Genomic DNA, 23,689 nt, shown 5'->3' with positions numbered 1-23,689 from the left:
ATTACTACATCCATTGTCCCATCGAAGTAGTACACAGGGACCATGCTAAGGGGATTACCTGTCCTGGATCAGCCAAGAGTCTCGAGGTGCCAGAGTAATGGAAGCACCTGACCAGAGAGAGAGCGAGTCCCTGCTTCAGGAGCCTTTTAAAGGTGCTTGTGAGAAGAGTGGTTACACCACAATGCAATACCCTCCCCTCTAAGTTGATAGGTGAGTCATGGGTGGGCAGGAGCAAATACCTGGGGGGGGGTGCAGTGGCTGAGGATGGAATTAACATTCCATTGCTGTTAAGACCCACCTTCAGGACAGAGGGTGGGGGACACAGCCACATATCATTTGCCCACTGTCAATGGGTGCTGGCTATCACTGGCTGCACCCCATAACATGGTCATGGGAGCCTGCTGGTCAGAACTCCTGAAAATGTCCTTGCTTGTTTCCATTTGCATTTTTTTATCTTGTTTTCTGACTCAAATTTGTCTTTAGGGTCTTTGTAATTTCCACTCGTGACTTTTTAAAAAATCAAAAAGTTAGGTACAAGACAAGGATTTCTTCCAAATCACAGTGAAAAACTGATTAAAAAACAAAAACAAAAACAAAAATGCCAGGACATCTGCTTCATCTGCCATCTCCACTTTGTGACCGTTTCCAGCTTGCAGAGCTGTTGTATCTTCATTCACAACTTCAGTTTGATTATTGTGTTCATGAATGATTCTTGTATCTATCTTGAACTTGAGCCTTTCTCTTCCTCTTCTCTCTGTTCCATTCTAACTCTTCATTTTCCTGGCTCTTTGTACTTCTTTTTGAAGTGTTTATGACCATAGACTTTGGCTCTTTTTTATTTTTTTAATCTTTAGCCCTGTGTAAGTAGCTAGCATTTCAACATGACTGATGCTGTTTTTCTCTAAAATGTTAATTAGGTCCTTCATCAAATGATAATCACCTTGGACAAGACATCTACTGAATTCCTCACTTCCTGAGTCTTCTACCTGCCATTCAGATGCTGATCAAATCTGCTGAAGTGGTACTTTCATTTTATACATGAGAATTACGTTATCTACATAATTATTTATTTAATCCACCAGGGCTTCTGTCTCAGAGGATTTGCCAGCTTGGCCAAACTACTAAATCCAATTCCACATTCTATTTCTGAAATTAAGTTCTGTAAAGATACCCCCAAATGTGTTGTGACTGATTTTCATAAAATGATATACCTTACACTGTTTTGTAGATGCTCACCATGAACGTTTTAACATGGCCTATGTATCATTTGCCTGGAACTATGCATTCCCTCTAGAAATGGATCCTTACCTGCTTCTAGCTGATATGGATACAATATCTAATGTCCTGTTTAGAGCATGCGCATATGCTGCTGATCAGACCCTTCCTTAAACTTCTTTTGCAGGCTTTTAGAGTATTCATACTTTTCTGTTCAGTTTGCTACTCCTCCTCCACATATTCATTATCTTCCAGATAACTTACTTGTCTATGATTTTCTCCTTTACCATTTACAGCAAGATAAGAATGAGTTTTGGGAACAATAATATATAATGACATATCCAGACATAATATTCACAAACACTCTCATGATCTCACTCTGATCTTCTCTATTCATATTTTAGTGATGCCCTGTTAACTCAAGCCACAACTGTATTGGAAAAATCACAGTGATTTTTTTTTTGGGGGGGTGGTGGATGGAGGGAGGTAACTTTCAATAGATCTGATATCTGTGTGATAGTAGGTATGTGATGTCATCATCAAAGAATGTCCTGAAAGAGATGACAAAAAGGGCTATTATCCAAGCATTGGTTCTGCTTATAGATATGTCCATGCTTGGATGGGCCTTTTGTGTCTTTTTCTTTAATTGTGAATTGATATCTGTCTTTTGTTTTATTCTGCATAGCTTATAACATTGCACTTATATACTGTGTAAGCAAGATTAGCATAATCTTTCTCTTATAACATTTGCTATTTCAAATTGGTTATTATACTGAAGACAAACCTCTTAGATCTCACTATATTCTGTTATTAAGCTTCCCTGGTCCTAAACTTTTAGAAATAATCAAAGAATCTATACATGAGAATATTTTACAAATATCTGCTTTCTTATAAATTCTTTTTGTATGTGTGTGAAAACATAAACCACATATCACACAATTCACCAGTTTAAATAACAATGCAACATTTTGTAAAATATCCACAAGTCATTCAGAGCCATCACCCCATTTACTGTTAATTTATCACCCAAATGAAACTTATATCACCCCAACTGAAACTTATCAACTACCAATAAGGAATCACATCCCATTTCTCCTGATCTAGAAAGTAACTTTTACGTTCCTTATTTTTAAACACATGAATGTATCAATAAGGGTTTTAAAAACTTCTTTATAGGCTGTGTTGTGGCACCGCCTGCTAAGCTGTTATCTGTGATTCTGGAATATCGAAAGTACTCCAGTTTGTGTCCCAGATATTCCACTTTTGCTAATGCTTCTGGGAAAACAAGACAGACTCTTGTATCCACATGGGAACCTGGATGAAGTTTCTGGCACCTAGTTTCAGTTTGGTCTTGGTTGTTACTGCCATTTGGGGAGTGAACCAAAGGATGGAAGCTCTCTCTCTGATTCCTTCCATCTTTGTAACTCAATTTTTCAAACAAATAATTTGATAAATATTTTTTTAAAAATCAAATTTGAATGAGCTCACACCATAAATATTTTATTACTCTATCAACATACTACTTCTCTTCTTTGATAGCCCAGTTTTCCTTGTTATATTTTCCTTGTTCTCTCTGGTTAGATGAATCATTGACAAACCTAACACTTGTGCTGTGGCTCACATCTGTAAGAAACAAAATCACCACCCTCAGATTTCTTTGGTTGGTTTCCCTAATAACTACATTGATTTTCTCATACTACAGAAGTTGTCACTCAAGCATCATGTAGTCCCCAACCTTTGTATTGACAGAAATCAATAAGTTTCATTTTAATCAATCATTTGGTGTTAATATAAAGTGATTTCTCTCTGAATAGAGACTTGTATTGGAAGTCTTCAATCCCTGTACCCTCAAGGTCACACTAATTAATGTTCCCAGGGCTTTACTATTTAAAAATATGTATCCAGTCCAAAAACGTGCAGTGGTAAACATTGATTGATAATTTGCACCATGACCAAATTCCAAATGGTTTTATAGTAGAAACAGCCTAAGATGGCCTCCATTGAGTCACATCCACACTTATTTATCTCTCCTTGCCTGCACATGGAATCTGAAACCTTTCCACCATGGAATGTAAAAAGAGAATTCCTTGCTTGCAATACATTTTATTTGTTCATATCAGCAGTCTTGAAGAAGGAAACAGCTGTGAAGTGAACTGCCAACACGGAAGATCATGTGGCAGAGACTGTGAGTGTCTCCAGGATCTGAACAATGTTTTCAGCTTACGACTAATGAAAAGTTCAGATTCTCAGTCATATAGCCACAAGGAAATTAATTTTGTCAATAACTGAGTTAGTCTAGGAGTCATATTTTTCCCAGCAAGATGGAACTTAAATCCTGCGGTCTTCTTGATTATAAGTACACAGAAGACACAACTAAGTCCTACCCCAATTCACTAATGAGGAAAAAAAAACAGAAATTGTTTTTTATTTTAAGCCACTGATTTAAATGGCTGGTCCTAGAGTAGTCAATGCTAACACGCTTTGTAATCTATTTCACAACCCATATCCCCTCTTTTCTTGATCAGTGATCATCCATTACTGCTAGACTAAACACACAGTTGATTGATTCATGTGGATTCCTCCATTTTGAATGTTTGGTCAATATGTGTGGGACTATTCCAAACCCGGGTTAAAGAAACTGTACAGAATAGCTGTACTCGAAGCAGCTCTGTCAGGACATTAAAATGCTGCTATGCTTTTAGATATCCAATTAATTCATAATTTTTTTCTGTCATGTTCCTTCATTTCCTTGTGTTCTTTATGTTGCCATATGCAGTTCCATTAAATGTGTGATACTGCTTTATAATTATTTCAAATAAACCTGAGGGATAGAATTCAACACATGAATTGCTACCTCTTATTGTAGGTTAGGCATGGAGGAAATATTCTTAGCAAATTAAATCAATAAGGTCAGTGGGAGACCAGTCACCCATTAAAGGCTTCTGTGACCTCTTGAAATAACATAATGCAGATTTCAGATAGACCATAGCATATTCCAAGTTGGTTTGGAGCTACATTAGATTTTGTTGCTGTGCCAATTGGGTCCCTAATCCAATGTTAAGTATCTTATTTGGGAGAAATGTTCAACTATTATCTTCAAATTGGAATTTTAATAGCATGTCTAATATGGCAGTTCATCTGCAGTGCAATTAGCACACATTACAGGACTTTTGATAACTTTCCATTGCCTACCACTGTCGGGAGAAAATTTAATAGGAACACATTGGAAACACTCTATTTTGGGAATTAGTAAAGGTTTCAACTAATAAGGAAGATCTCCCAAATGGAAGAGTGGTATACTTATTTACTGGGGTAAAATACACTAAAAAGCAAAAACAAAGAAAAACAAAATCTCAAGAAGAAAATAAATTTACCCTGTGTACTATAATTTTACTTCCTATTCCAGGAAGGAGAGAAATATGTTTAGAAGATTTTCATGTTGTGTTCTCTTTTGAATGCAGCACGGTAAATAAGAAAGTCAGTTGCCAAATTACCTAATCAGAATAAAGGAAAAACTTAATTTGAATGACTTAATTAACAATCAGTTACATGAGAACACCTTAGTTCTAAACTGTTAGCTTTATGGCAAAAGGTGATATTCTGAAGGAGCTTGACTTTAAATAATTCTTTCTTATAAGGCAAATGTGAAAAGGTCCCCTAATAGTCATTTAAAAACCATGTGGAGTTTTAAGCTGAGGAGTGAAGACCACAGGTGAGATGCACGTGCCCTCTTCAGAGTGCTTGGGTCTAACCCCAAGGTTCGTACCTCCTCTAGCCTCCCACTAATGCAGATGCTAGGAGGATGCAGATAATGCTTCAAACAGGTGAGTCAAATAATGTGTGAGACCTAGATTATGTTCCTGGCTCCAGACTTGAATTAAAGACCTGGCACAGTTATCGCAGGAATTTGAGGAGTAAATCACTGAATGGGTCGCTCTCTCTCTTTCTCTCTCTCTGGTCTCTCTCTTCTTTCTCCTCTGACTTCTCTCTCTCTGTTTTACTTCCTCTTTTTTTTTTATATATATTTATTATTAACTTCAGTAATTACATTGTATTATGTGACACAATTACATAGATACTTGGGTTCTCCCCACCCCTCCCCAAACCCTCCCACCATGGTGGATTCCTCCACCTTGTTGCATAACCACAGCTCAAGTTCAGTTGAGATTCCCCCATTGCAAGCGTATACCAAACATAGAGTCCAGCATCTTATTGTCCAGTCAAGTCCAACGGCTTCTTAGGTATACCCTCTCTGGTCTGAAGACAGAGCCAGCAGAGCATCATCCCAGTCAATTGAAAGCTCCAACATACCATCAGCAAAAATTTACATCATTATGGAATTAATTGACATAGTAATGAGTAACCAACATGTTAAAAGTAAATGCGAGTTCCCAGTCACCTTCTGTGACCACCTCACCTATACTTCAATCTTAGTTTATACACAACATATAACATTCAAAACATAACATGTTATACATAACATCATATCATCTTAAATTAAGGCAAACATGTGGTATTTAACCTTTTGGGATTGGCTCATTTCCCTTAGCATTATGGTTTCCAGTTTGGCCCATTTGGCCACAAAGAACTGCATTTTGTTTTTTTTAATAGCTGAGTAGTATTCCATGGAGTAGATGAACCATAGCTTTCTTATCCAATCCTCTGTTGATGGGCATTTTGGTTGCTTCCATGTTTTTGCAATTACTGATTGTGCTGCTATGAGCATAGGAGTGCATGTTGGTTTCTCATAAAACAAGTGTTCTGGATATATTCCTAGGAGTGCTATTGCTGGATCATACGGTATGTTGAATTTGAGTTGTTTGAATATTCTCCATACTGATTTCCATAGAGGCTGTACCAGCCTGCAGCCCCACCAGCAGTGGAGTAGGGTTCCCTTTTCCCCGCAACCTCGCCAACAAGTGTTGTTGGTGCTTTTATTCATGTGGGCCAGTCTTACTGGTGTTAGGTGGTACCTCATTGATGTTTTAATTTGGATTTCCCTTATTGCCAGGGAACTTGAGCATTTTTTCATATGTTTATTTGCCATTTGGGTTTGTTCCTTTGTGAAGTGTTTGCCCATTTCCCGTGCCCATTTCTTGAGTGGCTTGTTTGTTTTGACATTTTGGTTGTTTTGTAGCTCTTTGTATATTCTGGAGATCAGCCCTCTATCACCTATGTCGTGTGCGAAGATCTTCTCCCATTCTGTGGGTTGCCTTTTTACTTTGTTGATTGTTTCTCTAGCTGTACAGAAGCTTCTTAGTTTGATGAGGTCCCAATTGTTTATTTTGGTCTCGATTTCTACTGCATTTGGAGTCTTTTTTAGGAAGTGAGGGCCTACCCCTAAGTGTTCCAGTGTGTTTTCAACATTTTCTTCCAAAAGTTTGAAGGTTTCTGGATGTAGGTTTAGATCTGTTATCCATTTAGATCTGATCTTAGTGTATGGTGAGAGATGTGGATCTATTTTTTACTTCCTCTTACACTCATCTATCCATGTGTCTCAAGTAAAAAAATTCAAAAACATTTAATTTTTAAATAAATAATTACTTTAAAGAAAGCCTAGAATCCTTTACTTTCTTTCCAAACATATTTTTACTATCCATGAATACTGCAGAGAAAACTGCTTACTAGCATAAGTGACATGTTGAAAGATTAGATGCTCTATTAGCAAAGTTTCATGTAAAAATTCAGTGTAAATTACACATCATGGCATTGTACCCTACATAACATCAGTCCACACGAGAAAAGTACCTGCTGCTATCAAATTATGTCTAGTGTCAAAATTTTTGACATTTTAGACCACATTACCAACATCGTTGGCCTGACTGTCCTAATATACTCTTTTAAAGCCTCTATATGCTTTCAGAATCTCTAACAATATTATGTTAGTTGAATACAAGCTCTTCATGAAATCAAAGCCTCAGTCTAGATTTAGTCTGGTTTATTTGATTGCATATTTTTAACTGAATTTTTTCTTTAAAATTAAGGTAATACCATATTATATACATGTAAATGTATACTGTAATACTGTATGATATTCAGTAGTTGAAATCCACATCTTTACGAACAAGATACTCTTAATTCTATCTCAATTTTCTTTCAGAATTTTAAGTAAAGTTTCATGCATGAATCTTTCACGGGGAAGCTAAAGATTGATTACTTTATATAATCTAACAATTTCATGAAAGAGCTCACATTCAGAAATAATACAAATAATTCAACTAAATAGGTTTGAATATTTTCCAGAAATGCCCCGACAGATAATAAATTATTATCTCAGCATATCTTCATCATCCTTTCTTTTAAATATGTATAATATATATAAATAATTTAATGTCATTATTGATACATATTGATTTTATTTATCTTGGATTACACATAAATGTTAAGGTTATTTTAATGATATTCATTCATCAATAAATATTGATATTCTTTATATACTATATATCTATTTAAAGGAAATGCAGGATTACAGAGAGAAAGAGAGACAAAGATCTTCCATCCACTGTTTCACTCCCCAAATGACAACAATGGCCTGAACTGAGCTGATCTATAGCAAGGAGCCAGGAGCCATCTCTGCTCGATGGAAAGTGGAGCAGTCAAGTGAGAAACAGGCACCCCATGGCATGTCAGCGCTTACAGGTTGAAGAGTATTCAGTTGAACCATTTCCACGTTCCTATTTATCTGCTATCTTTTATTACAGTTGCAACTGCCTGAGTTTCTCTACTCATGTTTTTCTCCAAGGGACCATATCATTTCATGGTGAATAAACAATCATTAGATGGCAATGTTGCTCATATTTGAGCATCTATTATGGCTGTAAGTAAAATGAATCCAAGAAAGAAGACAACAAAATAATTCTCTGTCTTATTACACTTAAGTGCTTTGTTCTGTTGTGCTTTGTTTGCACTTAAGAGGAGCACAGACAGAATGCAGAGAGATCCAACTGGTTTACTTTGCAAATAACTACACTACCCTTTGTTTTTGTTCCAAGTTTCTGTTTCTTATTTTAAAAAAAGGATTTAGATTACATAAATATCTCTATTTTCTCTATTTAAATTTTTCAGCATTTTTCAATTTTTTTTCTACCAGTAAAGTAAGAAAAAAAAAAATTATTACAGCAGACCATTTTTAGGTTTCAGTTTTAAGTCAACAGCCTCATCCCTTTTATCCATCAGGAAGCTATGTACATTAGTACTATTTATTAAATAAAGTATACTTCCCATTTGATTAGAAAGCCTCCTTGTGATTGCCATTTAGCCTAGGGGTTAACATGCCAGTGAAGACTGAATTCCAAATGGGATTACCTGGGTTCAATACTCAAACCTGGCTTCCTGTCAATGCACACACTGCCCAGCAATTGTAATGACTTCAGTGATTGGATTTCTGCCACCCACCCAGGAGACTTGAATCTTATCCACTGATCTGAAAAATCAATTAGTGGAAGGCAGCTGTCCTACTGTCTGTGTGTCTTCTGACTCTTTGTCAAAAAGATACATAAATGAATGAACAAATGAGTGAATCAATCAAGCAAGCAAACGATGTTTTAACGTTTTAAATATTCCCTTTGCCACAAACTAAATTTCTATATGCATTTGTCAGTTATTAATGGATTGTATTATTTCACGCTTAATTTTTTTCCTGACCTAATACAATGCTAACTCATTGCAATAAGTTTGTAGGAAATAATTCATACATAATAAAATAAGGAATACATTATTTTCATTCTTGGTTACTCCCAAGTAATTTTGACACTTTCCTAAGAAATTCAATGCTCATTATATTTGTTATATATCTTCAATTTAAAAAGTTTATAAAAAAACTTGGAAAAAGTTTACAAATTCTTTAATATGATTACATGCTTATTGTGACTATAAGTAGCCCAAGATCATGGGGCATTATAATATCGCCAAGTATTTTACCAGTTTATTATCTTACTTTGTTTTCTATAAGATTTAAGTTAAAGTTGGTACATTTCTATTTCTGAAGCTCTGTGATTGGTACAGAAAAACTTAGTAATGAAATTGTAACCTGAAACTTCATTAATTATCCTCTTTAACAAAAGAAGTTTTCAGCATTCTTTACATAATTCTAAAAACTAAAATATAATTCTGTAAGGAATCACATGGACTAATAGCTAACTAGAGTCCATGGTCCTTAGTGAAATTTGTCTTCAAAAATACAAACTCCTGCACACCTTTGCTTTTATTCTTCCCAGGATACATTCCAGTTGCCTCCTTCTTTTATCATAAAGAAGCCAGCCACACACTTCTGATCACCTGCATTTGTTTTGAACAAGAAACTAGATAGGATTACTGTCCTTTGTGAAGGAGTTCTTCCAACCACCAAGGTTGAATTGCTGTTGGAAACCTGTTCCTCATCTCTACCCATTCCTCCATGTTCTTGGAATTGCCCCACCTCTAGGAATAACACTCAACCCCAAATTCTGAAAAGCCCATCCTGCTGAAGGACTTTGTCTCTGCCAACTGTTCAATTCCATTCTAAATTTCAATGACACATTTATCTATCTGAAAGTCAGAGAGAGAGAGAGGAAAGACAGAGAGGGATCTTTCTTTTACCCACCGCCCTTCCCCCACCCCCCCGTTGGCCTTGTTGCTAAGTGTGGACCAAGCAGAAGGCAGGAACCAGGAGCTTTTTCTCAGTCCTCCATGAGGGTTCAGGGGCCCAAACACTGGACAATCTTGTACTGTCTTCCCAGACTCACTGGCAGGGAGCTACGTTGAAAGCAGAGCAGCGGGGCCTGGAACTGGCAGCCATATGGGATGCTGGTAGACTGTGGCCCCAACCTGTGGTACAGCAAGGTAAGTCACTGCTTGAAGAGCTGACATCCTGTTTGGGTAACAGTTCAAGCCCTAGCTGTTCCACTTCTTTTTTTTTTTTAATTAAATTTATTCATTAATTACTAGCTGTTCCACTTCTGATCCCGGTCACTGCTGATATGCCTGGAAGTGCAGCAGAGGATGACCTAGATCTCAGGAACCCTGCCATCCATGTGGCATAACTACGATAGCTCCTGGTTCCTGACTTTGACCTGCCCAGCTCCCATCATTATAGCACTATAGGGAGCAAGCCACTGGATAAAAGATCTCACTTTCTATCTCTTCTCTCCTTTCTGTAACTGTGACTTTAAAAGAAATGAAATAAAAATGAAAAAGAAATCCTGCTGGTCCAGGAGCACAATTCTTTTCTTTTTAAAAGATTAATTTATTTTTATTGCAGTCATATATACAGAAAGGAAGAGAGACAGAGAGCAAGATCTTATGTCCATTGATTCACTCCCCAAGTGACTGCAACTACCAGAGCTGAGCTAATCCAAAGCCAGGAGCCAAGAACTTCTTCCAGGTCTCCCACATGGGTGCAGGATCCTAAGGCTTTGGGCCATCCTCAACTGCTTTCCCCAGATCACAAGCAGGGAGCCGGATGGGAAGCAGGGCTGTTGGGATTAGAAACAGCATGTGCAAGGCGAGGCCGCTAGGCCATGGTGCCGTGTCCCCCAAATAAGCATGCTTTATAAACATATTCCTAAATGTATTAATGATTCAAACAATCTACATATTAATTTCTTATTCTTTAAAAATTAATATTGAGGGTTCGGCAGTGTGGCCTAGTGGCTAAGGTCCTCGCCTTGATCCCATATGGCCGCTGGTTCTAATCCCGGCAGCTCCACTTCCTCTCTGTCTCTCCTCCTCTCAGTATATCTGACTTTGTAATAAAAATAAAATAAATCTTTTTTAAAAAAAATTAATATTGAATGAGCCTGGTCCAATGGCTTAATGGCTAAATCCTCATTTTGCAAGTGCTGAATCCCATACTGGTACCAGAACATGTCCCAGCTACTCCACTTTCCAACTAACTCCACGTTTATGTCCTGGAAAACTACCACAGGATGGCCCCAAACTTTGGAAACCTGTACTTGCATGGGAAACCTGGAAGAGGCTCCTGGATCCTGCTTCCTGTCTCCTGGCTTCAGATTGGCTCAGTACTTGCCATGGAAACGTTTGGGGAGTGAACCAGCAAATGGAGCTTTCTCTTTGTCTCTTCTCTCTGTAAGTCTGACCTGCCTTTCCAATAAAAAATAATAAATCTTAAAATATTCATTCTGACGAATTTTAAAGTTTTCTACAACATTATTTTAAATGCTACTTCATACCTTTATACCTGAAGCTTCCTTACAACCTTATAATACCCAAAATTCTTTATCTTAAAATGTATATGATACATTACTTAACATACCAATTTTAGGATAATAGATGTAATTTAAAAATATTTATTTATTTATTATTGGAAATTCAGATTTACAGAGAAGGAGAGACAGAAAGATCTTTCATCCATCATCTCCCTTCCCATGTGGCTGCAATGTCCGGAGCCGAGTCTATCCAAAGACAGGGACCAGGATATTCTTTCAGGTCTCCCATGTGCCTTGACTTTCTCGGCTATATGCAGGAAGTTGTAAGGGAAGTGGGGCAGCCAGTATATGAACTAGCGCCCCTATGGAATCCTGATACATGCAAGGAAAGAACTTTACCCACTAGGCTACTGTGATAGCCTAGACATATATAATTTTTAAGATATAGATAGAGATAGAGATAGAGATATATACTTGAAGAGAGTGAGGGAGAGAGAGAGAGGGAGACAGAGAGAGCTCTTCCATCAACAACCTAGGAGGGGCCAGGCTGAATCCAGGAGCCTAGATCTCCATCTGAGTCCCCCATGCGTGACACCCAAACACTGGAATAATATTCTGTAGATTTCTCAGGCACATTGGTAGGCAGTTGGATCAAGAGATGTAGAGTTGGCAGTTAAAGATCACTCTGATAAGGATGCCAGCTTATAGGCAGAAGTTTAATCCACTATACCTGAACCCTAACCCCAAACCCAGCATGATCTATCTTCTGTTTATATTGAATATTTTTTCCAGTATGAAGATACCAGTAGTTCTATTTTTCCTGTATATAATACACATGATTCTCCCTAAATTGCTCAATGAATTTCTGCCTATAAATTTGTGACATACACATCTATATCATCTTTATATTATGTTTTTATTATATATTTGTTTCTTACACTGGACAGCATATTGCTTGGTATGTAATAGACACTATATCTGTCTTTGTTCATTGATTGTTTTTCTTTAATTATTATGAATGCTGGATGTTATTAAAAACTATATTCTTGTGGTGTACTAAGATTTCTTTATACTCTGTTCCTAACAAGCATGTATTATACGGGTCAATAAATTTTAAGTAATAATTTCTATAAAACCCTCTATTGAAATATTAAAACACTGAATTCTTGAAAGTAATAATAATAGAACATTGAATTCATAGGGGGCAATGCCATGATATGAACACCTAGAATTTTTAAGTAATGGAATCTTTGATTTGGTATTTTGAGTGTTTCAGATTCCTATTACCAAATGTTCAAGATTCTTATGTGAAATTCACAGTTCAACACTAAATATAAATGAATTAAGCTCTGATATCTTGAAAATTTCCATAAATACAAGTTTAAGGAAATGTGCAATTATGATTTTTGAGTGTAGCATCCTTCTTTCTAAACATTTAGCTGCCAATAATTAATAACATGTTATAAAAAAGTCCAAAATACTTGCTAGCATACTTTCATTTATAGAATAAATGTTGTTATCTAGGCATTGGTTTGTATCCTAACTCCTTCACTTCCCATCTTGCTCCATGCTTGTTGCCTGGGAAAGCAGTAGAGAATGGCCCAAAGCCTTGAAACCATCCACCCGCATGGGAGACCAGGAAGAAGATTCTGGCTCCTGGTTTTGTATCAGCTCAGCTTTGTTCATTGTGGCCACTTGGGTAGTGAATCAGCAGATGAAGGATCTTGCTTTCTGTCTCTCCTTCTCTCTGTAAAATCTCACTTTCTAATAAAAATAAATAAATCTTTAATACAATAATATTAAAAATGTCCAGCAATATCTTTATACACCTACACTATATTTTAACCTACAAAAAAGAAGCTTCTTTGTATACTAGTAAATTAACACACGATCATGAAAAGAATCAATAACCAAAAAAAAGTTCCATGAAATAAAATGATATCAAACAACAGAGGACAACTGACTCACTAAACAATCTAGGACTTCTAAAGCAAACCTTAATCCAGACTCTTTGTAGGAAAAAAAGAAACCAAATTTATGCTGCTATTATGAGAGTAAATGATAGTTAGAAACACACCATCATCTATCTTGGAGACAAGGATAAAAGACCTTAGAAATTCTGCAATTCCTGTCTTTTTGCATGTGTTCTTTAAAGCAAGCACATTTTTTTTTCCTTTACTGAAATCAAAGTAACAGAAAACGGGGAGGGGAGAGGCAGAGAGAGGTAGGGGAAGAGAGAGTGGAAGAGAGAGAGAGAGGGAGGAAGAAAGAGAAAGAGAGAACGAGAAACAAGGTAAAGGTCTTGAACTTCCATCTGCTAGTTTTCCTACCTAAGTTGCCACAACAGCCAGATTTAAGAGCGTAGCTCCACTTAGTAGTATCCATGTGTAGTTTTTCCAAAATGTGTTTACATGAATATTTTGAATATACCTTATATGCATGGATTTCTAACTTTGTACAATAATATCAACATCTTTTAAATATAAATACTTATCTGAAAGACAGATTAAGCAGAGATGAGGCAAGGGAACAAGGAAAAGAGATCTTCAATTATTTAGCTCACTTCTCAAATGGATGCAACTGTTGGTGCTAAGTCAGTGCAAATCCTGGAACCTGAAGCTCCAGGTCTCCAACATGAATGTCAGGGGCCCAAACACTTAAGACATTTTCCCTTCCTTTCTGAGGTATTTTAACAGGGAGCTAGGTCAGAATTGGAGCAGCTAGGACACAAAGTAGTGGGGTGCCAGTGTTGCAGGCAGCAACTTAATATGTTTGCCATAATTGCAGTCCTGTGTTTATTAAGGGGAGGGGAGGGGAGGGGAAGGAGGAGAAGGGATGGGAGGAGGAAGGGGAGTGGCTAAATCCTTGCCTTGCATGCACATAGATCCCATAGGGGACCACGTCCATAAGCCAGCTGCACCACTTCCCATCCATCTCCCTGCTTATGCCCTGGCAAAGCAGTAGAGGATAGCCCAAAGTCTTGGGACCCTGCACCTGCTTGGGAGATCCAGAAGTGACTCCTGGCTGCTGGCTTTGGATAGGCTGAGCTTGTGGTTACTTGGGGAGTGAACCAGTGGATGGAAGATCTGTCCTTTTTTCTGTAAATCTGCCTTTTCAATAAAAAAAAATCTTTAAAATAAAAAGAGTAAGGTAAATCTCACAGACTTTATAGAGATAATGCTAATTACTAATTTACAGAGGTTTCCCAATTCCAGTTTATGACATGATAAAAATTCAAGTTTTTCTGGATCTCATTGATGAATAAAATACTTATCATACTTGGAGAACAATGAATGGAATAAACAAAATAGTGTGAGAAACCACAGTTGTAAGAAAACACACAAATTAGTTATCAACTTCAATTAAGATTTCAAATGCATGTAACAATTTGGGGGGAAATGCATTCAGAAAAAAAATGTTGAGTTGCATTCTGTAAGAATGTATTCAAATGTAATTTTACATTTTACATTTGAAAAAAAAATTTATCTAATGAATCTACCTGAAAGTCACAGGATGTTCCAAAGTGGTTTAGGGAAAAATGTACATATTTAGTTTCCACAAACGGATAGGTAACAAATCGAACTCATTGTGGGAAATAAAAAAAAAAAAAAAAAAAAAACAAAAAACAGAGCACTGATTTCAAGTTATGTATTAAAGCACAAAGAGGTTGCAGTGGAGGGGAGGTGCACGCCCTCTTCCATGCCATGCAGGTACTCTGGGCAGGATTCCTGCTCCCCATCTGCTCCTGTAGGGTTGGCAGTGCAGATGAAAGTCAAAACTTCCTTGTGTTTACATGGTAAGGCCTTCGGAGCTTCCTGTGCAGAGCCATTTAGTGTAAAGCTATTTAGCTTTCTCAGACGTGTCATCCACTGCCAAGAGCAAGGCAGTAAAAGACTTGAACATTTCAGTACCAGGTTCTGAATTACAAATGCTAATCAATGGATGACACCTTGGATCCTTTATGAAACTTTAGAAAGTTGTTAGGAAGATAGTTACAATTATATTTGATTCAGCATCAGACCTATTTATGCAACAGGAATTTTACCCACACTTGGATTACAGGATTTTTCAAGATTATATGTATGTATGCATGTATGTGTGCATATATATATTTCGGTATATACAACTGTATAGACATATATAATTTTGTCAAAATATTGAATGAAACTTTCTTAAATAGAGAGAAAATTTTATTATCTCCTGATCTAAGCCAAAGGCATGACTTTTTCACAATGACCACCAAAAATACCTAAAGCTATTTTGGGTGATAAAATGCAGTCAATAGTGTGATGTAATGATAATTGCTAAAGTTTTGGATTCCTCATTATCAGAAACCTTATATAAAAATATTGAGATGGGGCCTGCAGCATGACCTAGAGGTTAAAGTCCTTGCCTCGAACGCACCAGGATCCCATATAGGGGCCGGTTCTAATCCCAGCAGCACCACTTTCCATCCTGCTCCTGCTTGTGGCCTGGGAAAGCAGTCAAGGATGGCTCAAAGCTTTGGGACCCTGCACCCGTGTGGGAGATCCGGAAGGGGTTCTTGGTTCCCAGTTTCAGATTGGCGCAGCACCGGCCATTGCAGTCACTTGAGAGTGAATCAATGCATGGAAGATCTTCTCTCTGTCTTTCCTCTCTGTATATCTGACTTTGTAATAAAAATAAATAAATCTTTACAAAAAATATATTGAGATGGTAGTATTTTATACACACACACACACACACACACACACTATATATGTAAATTCACAAGATCTCTTGAAAAACACTGACTTGCCTTAACATATAGTTGTTAAAAAGGATATTGTCTGCTGGCCTATACTTACCTTTTGAGCTTTGGAAAAAACAAACAAATATCTGACTGCTATCATATCCTATATTGCCTTAACACTAATATTTTCTGTTAAATATGGAGAAAATTTTATTTTTCTAAATAACTAAAAATAGTAGTTAGAGCAGCTAACAATATATTCATTCAATTTATAAATTAAAAAACTGAACATGGTCCTTACATTAACATCTTTGTAATAAGGTAATATTATTTCTGTATATTATTATACTACATCCACATCTTTCTCCAAGATAGCTCTGAAGAACAGAGTGCCTGAAAATCTAGCCTGGTGATCCCATTTCTTTTTCTTTTTCCCATACAATATTCTTAATTTGCCTGAAGCAACTTGCCCAGAGGATCAAACGTCTAAAAAATGTGGGCTTCTGATTTGAACATTATGTAATACTGGTAAATCTATCCTCAAGCAAAGGAAGTTTTCTCCAAAGACATGTCACATTTGTTCGTTCCGGTTTTTATAATAGTAGATTACCTAAACCTCAAGCTCAGGATAAAATGGCAAACAAAAATATAAACTTAAATAAAATCAGCTCACTATAATTTTTTTTAACACTCTGAAATTGAGGGTAGAAGAGAGAAGTAATAATTTCATCCTTGTGTTCCATTAAACCACACTTCAAGAAGAATCTCCCTGATGAGACAGTGACTTATTTTCAACATTTCTGCTGGTTTTTTTCACATTCTAAGGGCAGGGTTCAGGCCCCTCTAACCTCTATGAGATTTTAATGGTGTACAGTCTCTTTCAGTGACATTTCTATGTCAATGTGTCTGACCTTTGGAAGCAGATTTTTATTTCATGAGGCTAACTTTTTTTTCTAAAGTTATTTTGTTTCATTTTCTAGGTTATTTCTGAATATTATTGATGAATGACAACGTAAAATGTACCAAAAGATCATAATGCAGCAAACAAGTGCTTGTGAATAGGCTAAGAAGTCCTTTTTCACTGAACCTTATCAAGTAAGTTCACATAATGGCCATTTTTTAAAAAGATTTATTCTGTTCTTATTAGCAAGTCAAATATACAGATAGGAGGAGAGACCGAGAGGAAGATTTCCTGTCCAATGATTCACTCGCTGAGTGAATCAACAGCTGGAGCTGAGCCAATCCGAAGCAAGGAGTCAGAAGCCTCTTCTGGGACTCCCATGCCAGTATAGGGTTCCATGGCTTCGGGCTGTCCTCAACTGTTTTCCCAGGCCATAAGCAGAGAACTTGATGGGAAGCAGGGTTGCTGGGAGTAGAACCAGGGACCATATGGGATCCCAGTGCAAGGCAAAGACTTTAGCCACTGGGCTACTGCCCACAATGACCATTTTTAATGGTCCATTAAAACATTCAAAGATATAATTCTAATCAAAGCGAATGAGAAAATTCTTCTTCCATAACCTATTCTTCCATAGAGCCTTCTATTCTTTTACTCTGTACGCTTTAAAAAAAATAAAGTATGTATTTATTTTACTTTTAAACAGCTGAGAGAAAGAGAGGTTTAGACAGAAGGTATTCCAACCTGTGGTTCTATTACTAAATGGCTGCAGTGGCCACAGCTCAGCTGATCTGAAACATATGTGCTTGTTTAAGTGAAAAAAGAGGGGTGCAAAAAATAAAAGAAAAAAATGAGCAAAATATCATGGAATTTGGTATGATGAGTCAGATATCAAGATTTTAAGGAGTCCAGCTAAGGGCCTGGCACTATAGACTAGCAGCTAAAGCCCCGTCTTGCATGAACTGGGATCCCATATGGGTGCTGCTTCTATTCTCGGTGGCTTCACTTCCCATCCGGCTTGTGTTCTGAGAAAGCAGTGGAGGACAGGCCAAAAGCTTGGGATCCTGCATCCACGTGGGAGACCCAGAGGAAGCTCTGGGCTCCTGGCTTCAGATCGACACTGCTCCGGATTGTGGCCACTTGGTGAGTGAATCAGCAGATGGAAGATCTTTCTCTCTGTCTCTCTTCCTCTGTATATATCTGACTTTCCAATTAAATAAATCTAAAAAAAAAAAAAAAAGTCCAGCTGAATGACATACATACTTATGGTCCTAAACAAATTACTATATCTCAGTTTTAAAATTTATGTCATTATACTGGTGATAGCATACATAGTTATATTAAGATGATAAGATGTTACAAATTTTAACCTACAGAATATAAATATTCAATGTGCTATCTGAAGAAAAAGTAAGGTCTTAATCAATGCCACTCAGAATTATTGACATATATTTATTCATTCAAGAATGAGTAGCCACATGGTCTATGATCATGATGAAATCAAATGCCAGAGTCTTCTGTACGTGGAAATTGCAGTTGAAGAATAACAATAAAGCTAACACAGAAACTTGATAGATGGTTAGAAGTGTTTTCCATCTTTTCTTCCCTTTCAAATGAAATCTGCCTTTCAAATGAAAATAAACCTTCAAAAAAATGAATGAAACATAGATCTCACTTATATTAAGAACATAAAATCCAAGCTATGAATGTTACAGGGGGAGGGTGCTTACAGAATACTTCTCTGAGAAATGTACAGAAACTTTCAGCTAAGAGAAATTACTGACATACATAAATTAACTCAGGGAAAGTGTCAATTGAGGAGAGATGCTACAGAAGAATAAAGTTGTTCAGCCTTTTGTGGAGGATCTGGTGAAGGATATTGGGTCAGAAAGGTGGAAGGCAAAGAGAAATTTGATGATTGAAGGGCTTAGGTACAAGACAAAAGGGAACGATTCTACAGGGTGGAGAGGCCCAAGACAAGGATAGGATTTTGATCAAGTAGTGGTAGATGTTCCTTAAAGAAGCAAAAATGAAGAGAAAAGACTGTGCAAAAATGGCTCACTGTGTTCTTTTATAATTTACATTGACTTCCTATTGGGCTATGAGGCAAAGATAAAGGTGATGCAGATGGCAGATACAGAACTCCAGTAGAAGGAAGATACTAAACTAGATTAAGGTGACACTGGAGATGAAGAAATGTAGGTGAGGAGAAATACAAGAAGTTTACCAAGAGACAGAATTGGTAGAATATTGAAACTAATGTGCAGAGAAGGCTGAAAAATATAATGCTGATTTTATTGCTTACACAATTTATTACACAGAGAGCTATTCTTGATGAAAGAGAAGACGAAACAGAAGTGAGATTATAACTTTGATAATATTATTGCTAATGACTGCCAATTTTGTACAGTACTTAAATATTCTCTGTGACATCGACCAGAATAGTCAAATAGCTAAATGCATCAGACCAGAGATTGGAGAGGTTTACACTTAGAGTTACAAATCACTTTAAGAGTGATAACTAAAACTCTGAAATCAACTACTGCACTCTTCTAGAGTCTAACATAGCACATCTCACTTACATCACTATAAAGTGCAAGAATGAAATGATATTCGTGGTTTCTTAGTTAACTACTTAAAAAATCTTGGACAAAATTATCCACAACACAAATTTAGAGCTCTGAATATCCATGAGATCATGCAATATTTTAACCTAAGTTTAAACAGGGAAGTGCAAAAGCAGTGTTTGATATCACAGATAAAGAATTTACAATTGTAAATGTCAATATTTTTAATGATAGGATGATTGGGATGGCAAGGTTTTGGAAACTGTTTAAGGTGAGATAGGGTAGTAGTTAATGTAGTAGACTAGCATAAGGTAAAGACTGAGCTTTGGGAGTTCATTGCTTTTCTGCTGCTATTCTGCTATCTTTTTAGTTCAAGTCCATGATGATTTGACTTTTCTAGAATACTAAGATTGTAGAAAGTTTCCTCTATATTTCCTTTATCAACTGATATATTTGTCTAAACCAAGTGGTATAAAATCAAATGAGTAAACAGAAGATTATACATGAATACACAGAATGCCAGAGAAGGAGAGGATTCTTGTTTAAATGTAAATATCAACTCAGCACAGAAGTCACAATTGATAAAACCAAATGAAAAACATTAAATGTGCATCATAATTTGGTAATTTAATAACATATCTGTCAAAAATATTATCCATAATCATGATAAAGATAAATTACTAAGTTGATTAGTGTGGTTTTCAATCATGAGTACAGAACCAATACTGTATGAAAGTTGAAGAAGTATATGCTATAATTACTAACTGAAGTTTCTGGTCAAAAATTGAAATTCAACTCAAACAGTTAATTAATATGAAGAATTTTCAAGCACAATTAAAACACTTTTTCAATAGTTTAAAAATCCAAAATCTACTTATACATCCTGAATCCAGCAGTAAAGATGATTTTGAACTTGGAATGTTTTCAAATTTCCTGCCACAACTCTTTGTGAATACGATAGGTACATTCAACAATAAAAGACTTGAAGTTATATCTGATGTAACCTTTTTTCTAATCTGAGTTTTTAGTGGTCAGTTTCACATTTTTAATTTATTACAGACCATTAAGGTAGTAGAACATCATTACTGCTTTTGAACTAATGTGCATAAAGTCTTCAAAAGCTATTGATGGCAATAAGCCACATGTACTTCAAAAATGCATTTGTGTTATGAAAATTTTTTAAGAATATGAAACAGTTTTGATACTTTAAAATTCTTCAAGTTGTTTTATAGACTTTAAACTTGTATAAATATGTATTTATACACATATATATTCACATATACACTTATGTGTTCTAATTCTGGTAGATACCAGTTCAAGTAAGTCAGCAGTTACCATATATTTAAAATAATTTGTTCCTTTTACATGTACAGGGTGAATTGTCAAACATGTGTGAATAATCTCTCCTCTCAGAGCACTGTATATCTACTCAAAGAAAATTTTAAAATGACATATTTTGTTGTTAAAAAATTTAAAATTGTAGGTAGATACTGAATGCATAAACCCAATAATTTCATGACATTCATGATAGCCCAAGCTATAATTTGGTACATATAAGGTAAAATATCTTACTTAACTGAGTAAGAAATGAACATTATACTTAAGTTTCTTGTTTATTGGGAAAGCTTTGGTATACCAGAAAACTACAAATTAAGCCTTTCTCCCTTAATAATGTCAATATTATATTAAACACAATATAACATTAGAACACATGTCCAAGCTTTTTAAATTTCAAGTTAAGATTTGTATAATGCATATAAGTGAACAACTGTAAGAATAATTTCATATCTAATTTCACAGTAATCAACAAAACCACACATGCCATTTATATAATATATGCCTTCTGCAACTTTTGTGACTGTCAGCTTTCTAAGAATCTTATTCAGTTGGCCTCAAGTTAGAAAAGTTATTTCTGTTTCTGTTATTGAGAGGTAATTAAATTTTATTACATATTTATCATGATTTTCCACTCTGTAATTCTTTTCCAATAATGTATTCTGATATCATATAAATCTGAATGCAAATCTTTTCTTATTCCCATTATATGTCAAAATTAGTAAAGTTGTAGTGTGTATAATATGTCAATGGCCTAAACATGTACAACTCAGAAATAGTTTCATTTCTGTGAAGGATTTTTTTTTGTAACCCTTTGCAACAGCTGAAATCTCTGCCAAAAGTATATTAACAATAAAGTAGAAATAAACATTGACTTGTTTACCAAGGATACAGAATTCCCAACACCAAGTCAACAAACCATGAGAGCTAAATGCAAGGGGACTCAGCAACAGTTTAATGGTAAGACTACAAACAGGGCAAAAGTGAGTACAAACAAAAATGAAGTTGAGTTTTTTTTAAGTGTTGTTTGGGGATGGGGGGGGGGATGAAATACAATAACGTTGCTCAGCAGTGGCCTTATTTATGCACCCAATTACTCCTGGAACACAGATTCAAACCACCAGGTTACTGGGTAATAGGCTAAGTGATTTTACTAGACCAGTGAATGTCATTCATTCTGACGGGCTTTGAAACCAATTTCACTTCACATGAGATTATGAATGATTACTTAATGCGATGATAGAAGGTGATGAAAGAACTCAATGGTCTGAGACACAGGAAAACTACTCCATCTCAAACATTTGTCCAAGTGCTAGTATGTTCAACTGGTCTTCAGAACTTTGAAAACTTCCAAAGTAAATGGTAATATCTATGAGCCAATAGAAATAAATGGGCAAACTTTTAATGGGATTACAACTTCTATAATCCAAACTTGGTGTCTCTTAACCTACATTTTCAACCTGATATGTCTCCAATTTAGTAACTACAAAAGCAAGTAGAAAGAAAGAAATGTAAATTAAGAGATCCTTGAATGTGCCATGGAGACTTACTGTACCTGTGTCCACACGCTTCACCTGTTGCCTGATTCGAGTTGACCGGCTCCACTTTGAGCTCTTGAAGGACCAGCCCTTTTTCGTGTGGTCCAGGGAAGTCCATGTCTGGTACCACCTCCTCTTCTAGGGACTCCACGTAGAAGAGTGTCCTGCCTGGCTGCTGGGTGCCCTGTCCGGGAGCCCCTTGCTGCAGCCTCGTGGCAACTGGCAGCAGGGTGCCATTCAGCGGATTGAAAGAAGAGGAGGAAGAGGACGAAGAGGATGAAGAAGAAGAAGAGGAAGGCTTCTTCCAGAAAGTGCCGACGCTGCCCCTCTCTTGGCTTTTCAGCAGGCGGCTTTGGCTGGGTCCCCAGTGCTCAAAGCCACCGCTGCCATCCTGTGGCAGGCAACTGCCCCCCGCGGGGCCGCTCTGGGATGGCGAGGGATGGCTGAAGAGTTTCCAGCGGAGTCGCAGGATGTGCTTCACATCGAAGTCTTTTCGCCCAGAGCCTGACATGCTTTACACAATGAAGGCAAACGGACTTCAGCTGGAGCGCGGGAGTAGAGCGGCCAGCGGGTTGGGGAGGATGGAAGAGTCCGGCCGGGAGCGTGGTGGGAAGCAGAGGGGGTGGGATGCACCTTGTACACCCCGGGAAGCCAAAGAGGCAAAGCGGGATGCACTCCCAGACAGGCGACGGAAGCCTAAAGAGCGGACTGCGAAGGTGCACGGATCAGCTTCTATCAAGTCTTGCCGACCTGGCTTGGAGGAGAGCCCTGGAAGGGAGCAGAGGCAAGAAGGGGACGACGAAAGCTGTGAATCCTTTATGCTCGTTTAGGATCCCCCAGTTACGGCGAGGAGGGAAGACCCCGAGGCTGAAGATGCGCGAGGGAGGGAGCTCTGAGTGCTCTGAAGCTGGGAAGGCAGCAGCAGCAGCTGGATACACCTCCCGGGGATGCTCTCGTGGCAGAGCTTGAGTCGGGAAGGTGTTGGCGCTTCAGTCCTTGCAGTTTAGAGTTCAGTGCCTGCAGAGCATAGAAAGAGCCCCAAGTCGCCAGGAAGAGGAGCACTCCCACCACCAGCTGCTTCTGCATGCACCTGCGTCCCTGCCCCTGGCCTTTCCGAGGATGCCCCTCAGAGATTGAAAAAGTCGAATGCGTTTGTAGTGCTAGAAAGGGTGTGTGTGTGTGTGTGTGTGTGTGTGTGTGGAGCCAGAAGGGAAAGCCTGCCTGTGAAGCTGTCAAGGTCCTCACAGTACAATTTTCTCTCTGCCTCAGCGCCTCCTCCT

The 23,689-nt window shown here is 37.3% G+C and overlaps 1 protein-coding gene across 1 annotated transcript in view; it reads right to left on the bottom strand.

Annotated features, from left to right (window-relative positions):
- Nucleotides 1-22,920, bottom strand: part of KLHL1 (kelch like family member 1) — a 223,231-nt gene extending 200,311 nt beyond the window's left edge. Inside the window, exon 1 of the mRNA XM_004577433.2 lies at nucleotides 22,427-22,920. Coding sequence (XP_004577490.2) covers nucleotides 22,427-22,920 — 494 coding nt within the window. The remainder of the gene's footprint in view (nucleotides 1-22,426) is intronic.
- Nucleotides 22,921-23,689: the final 769 nt, after the last annotated feature.

This window comes from Ochotona princeps, chromosome 12, assembly GCF_030435755.1.
Source record: "Ochotona princeps isolate mOchPri1 chromosome 12, mOchPri1.hap1, whole genome shotgun sequence".
Classification (NCBI taxonomy): domain Eukaryota; kingdom Metazoa; phylum Chordata; class Mammalia; order Lagomorpha; family Ochotonidae; genus Ochotona; species Ochotona princeps.
Note: the sequence above shows the minus strand (reverse complement) of the source record. Positions and strands in the feature narration are given on the sequence as shown.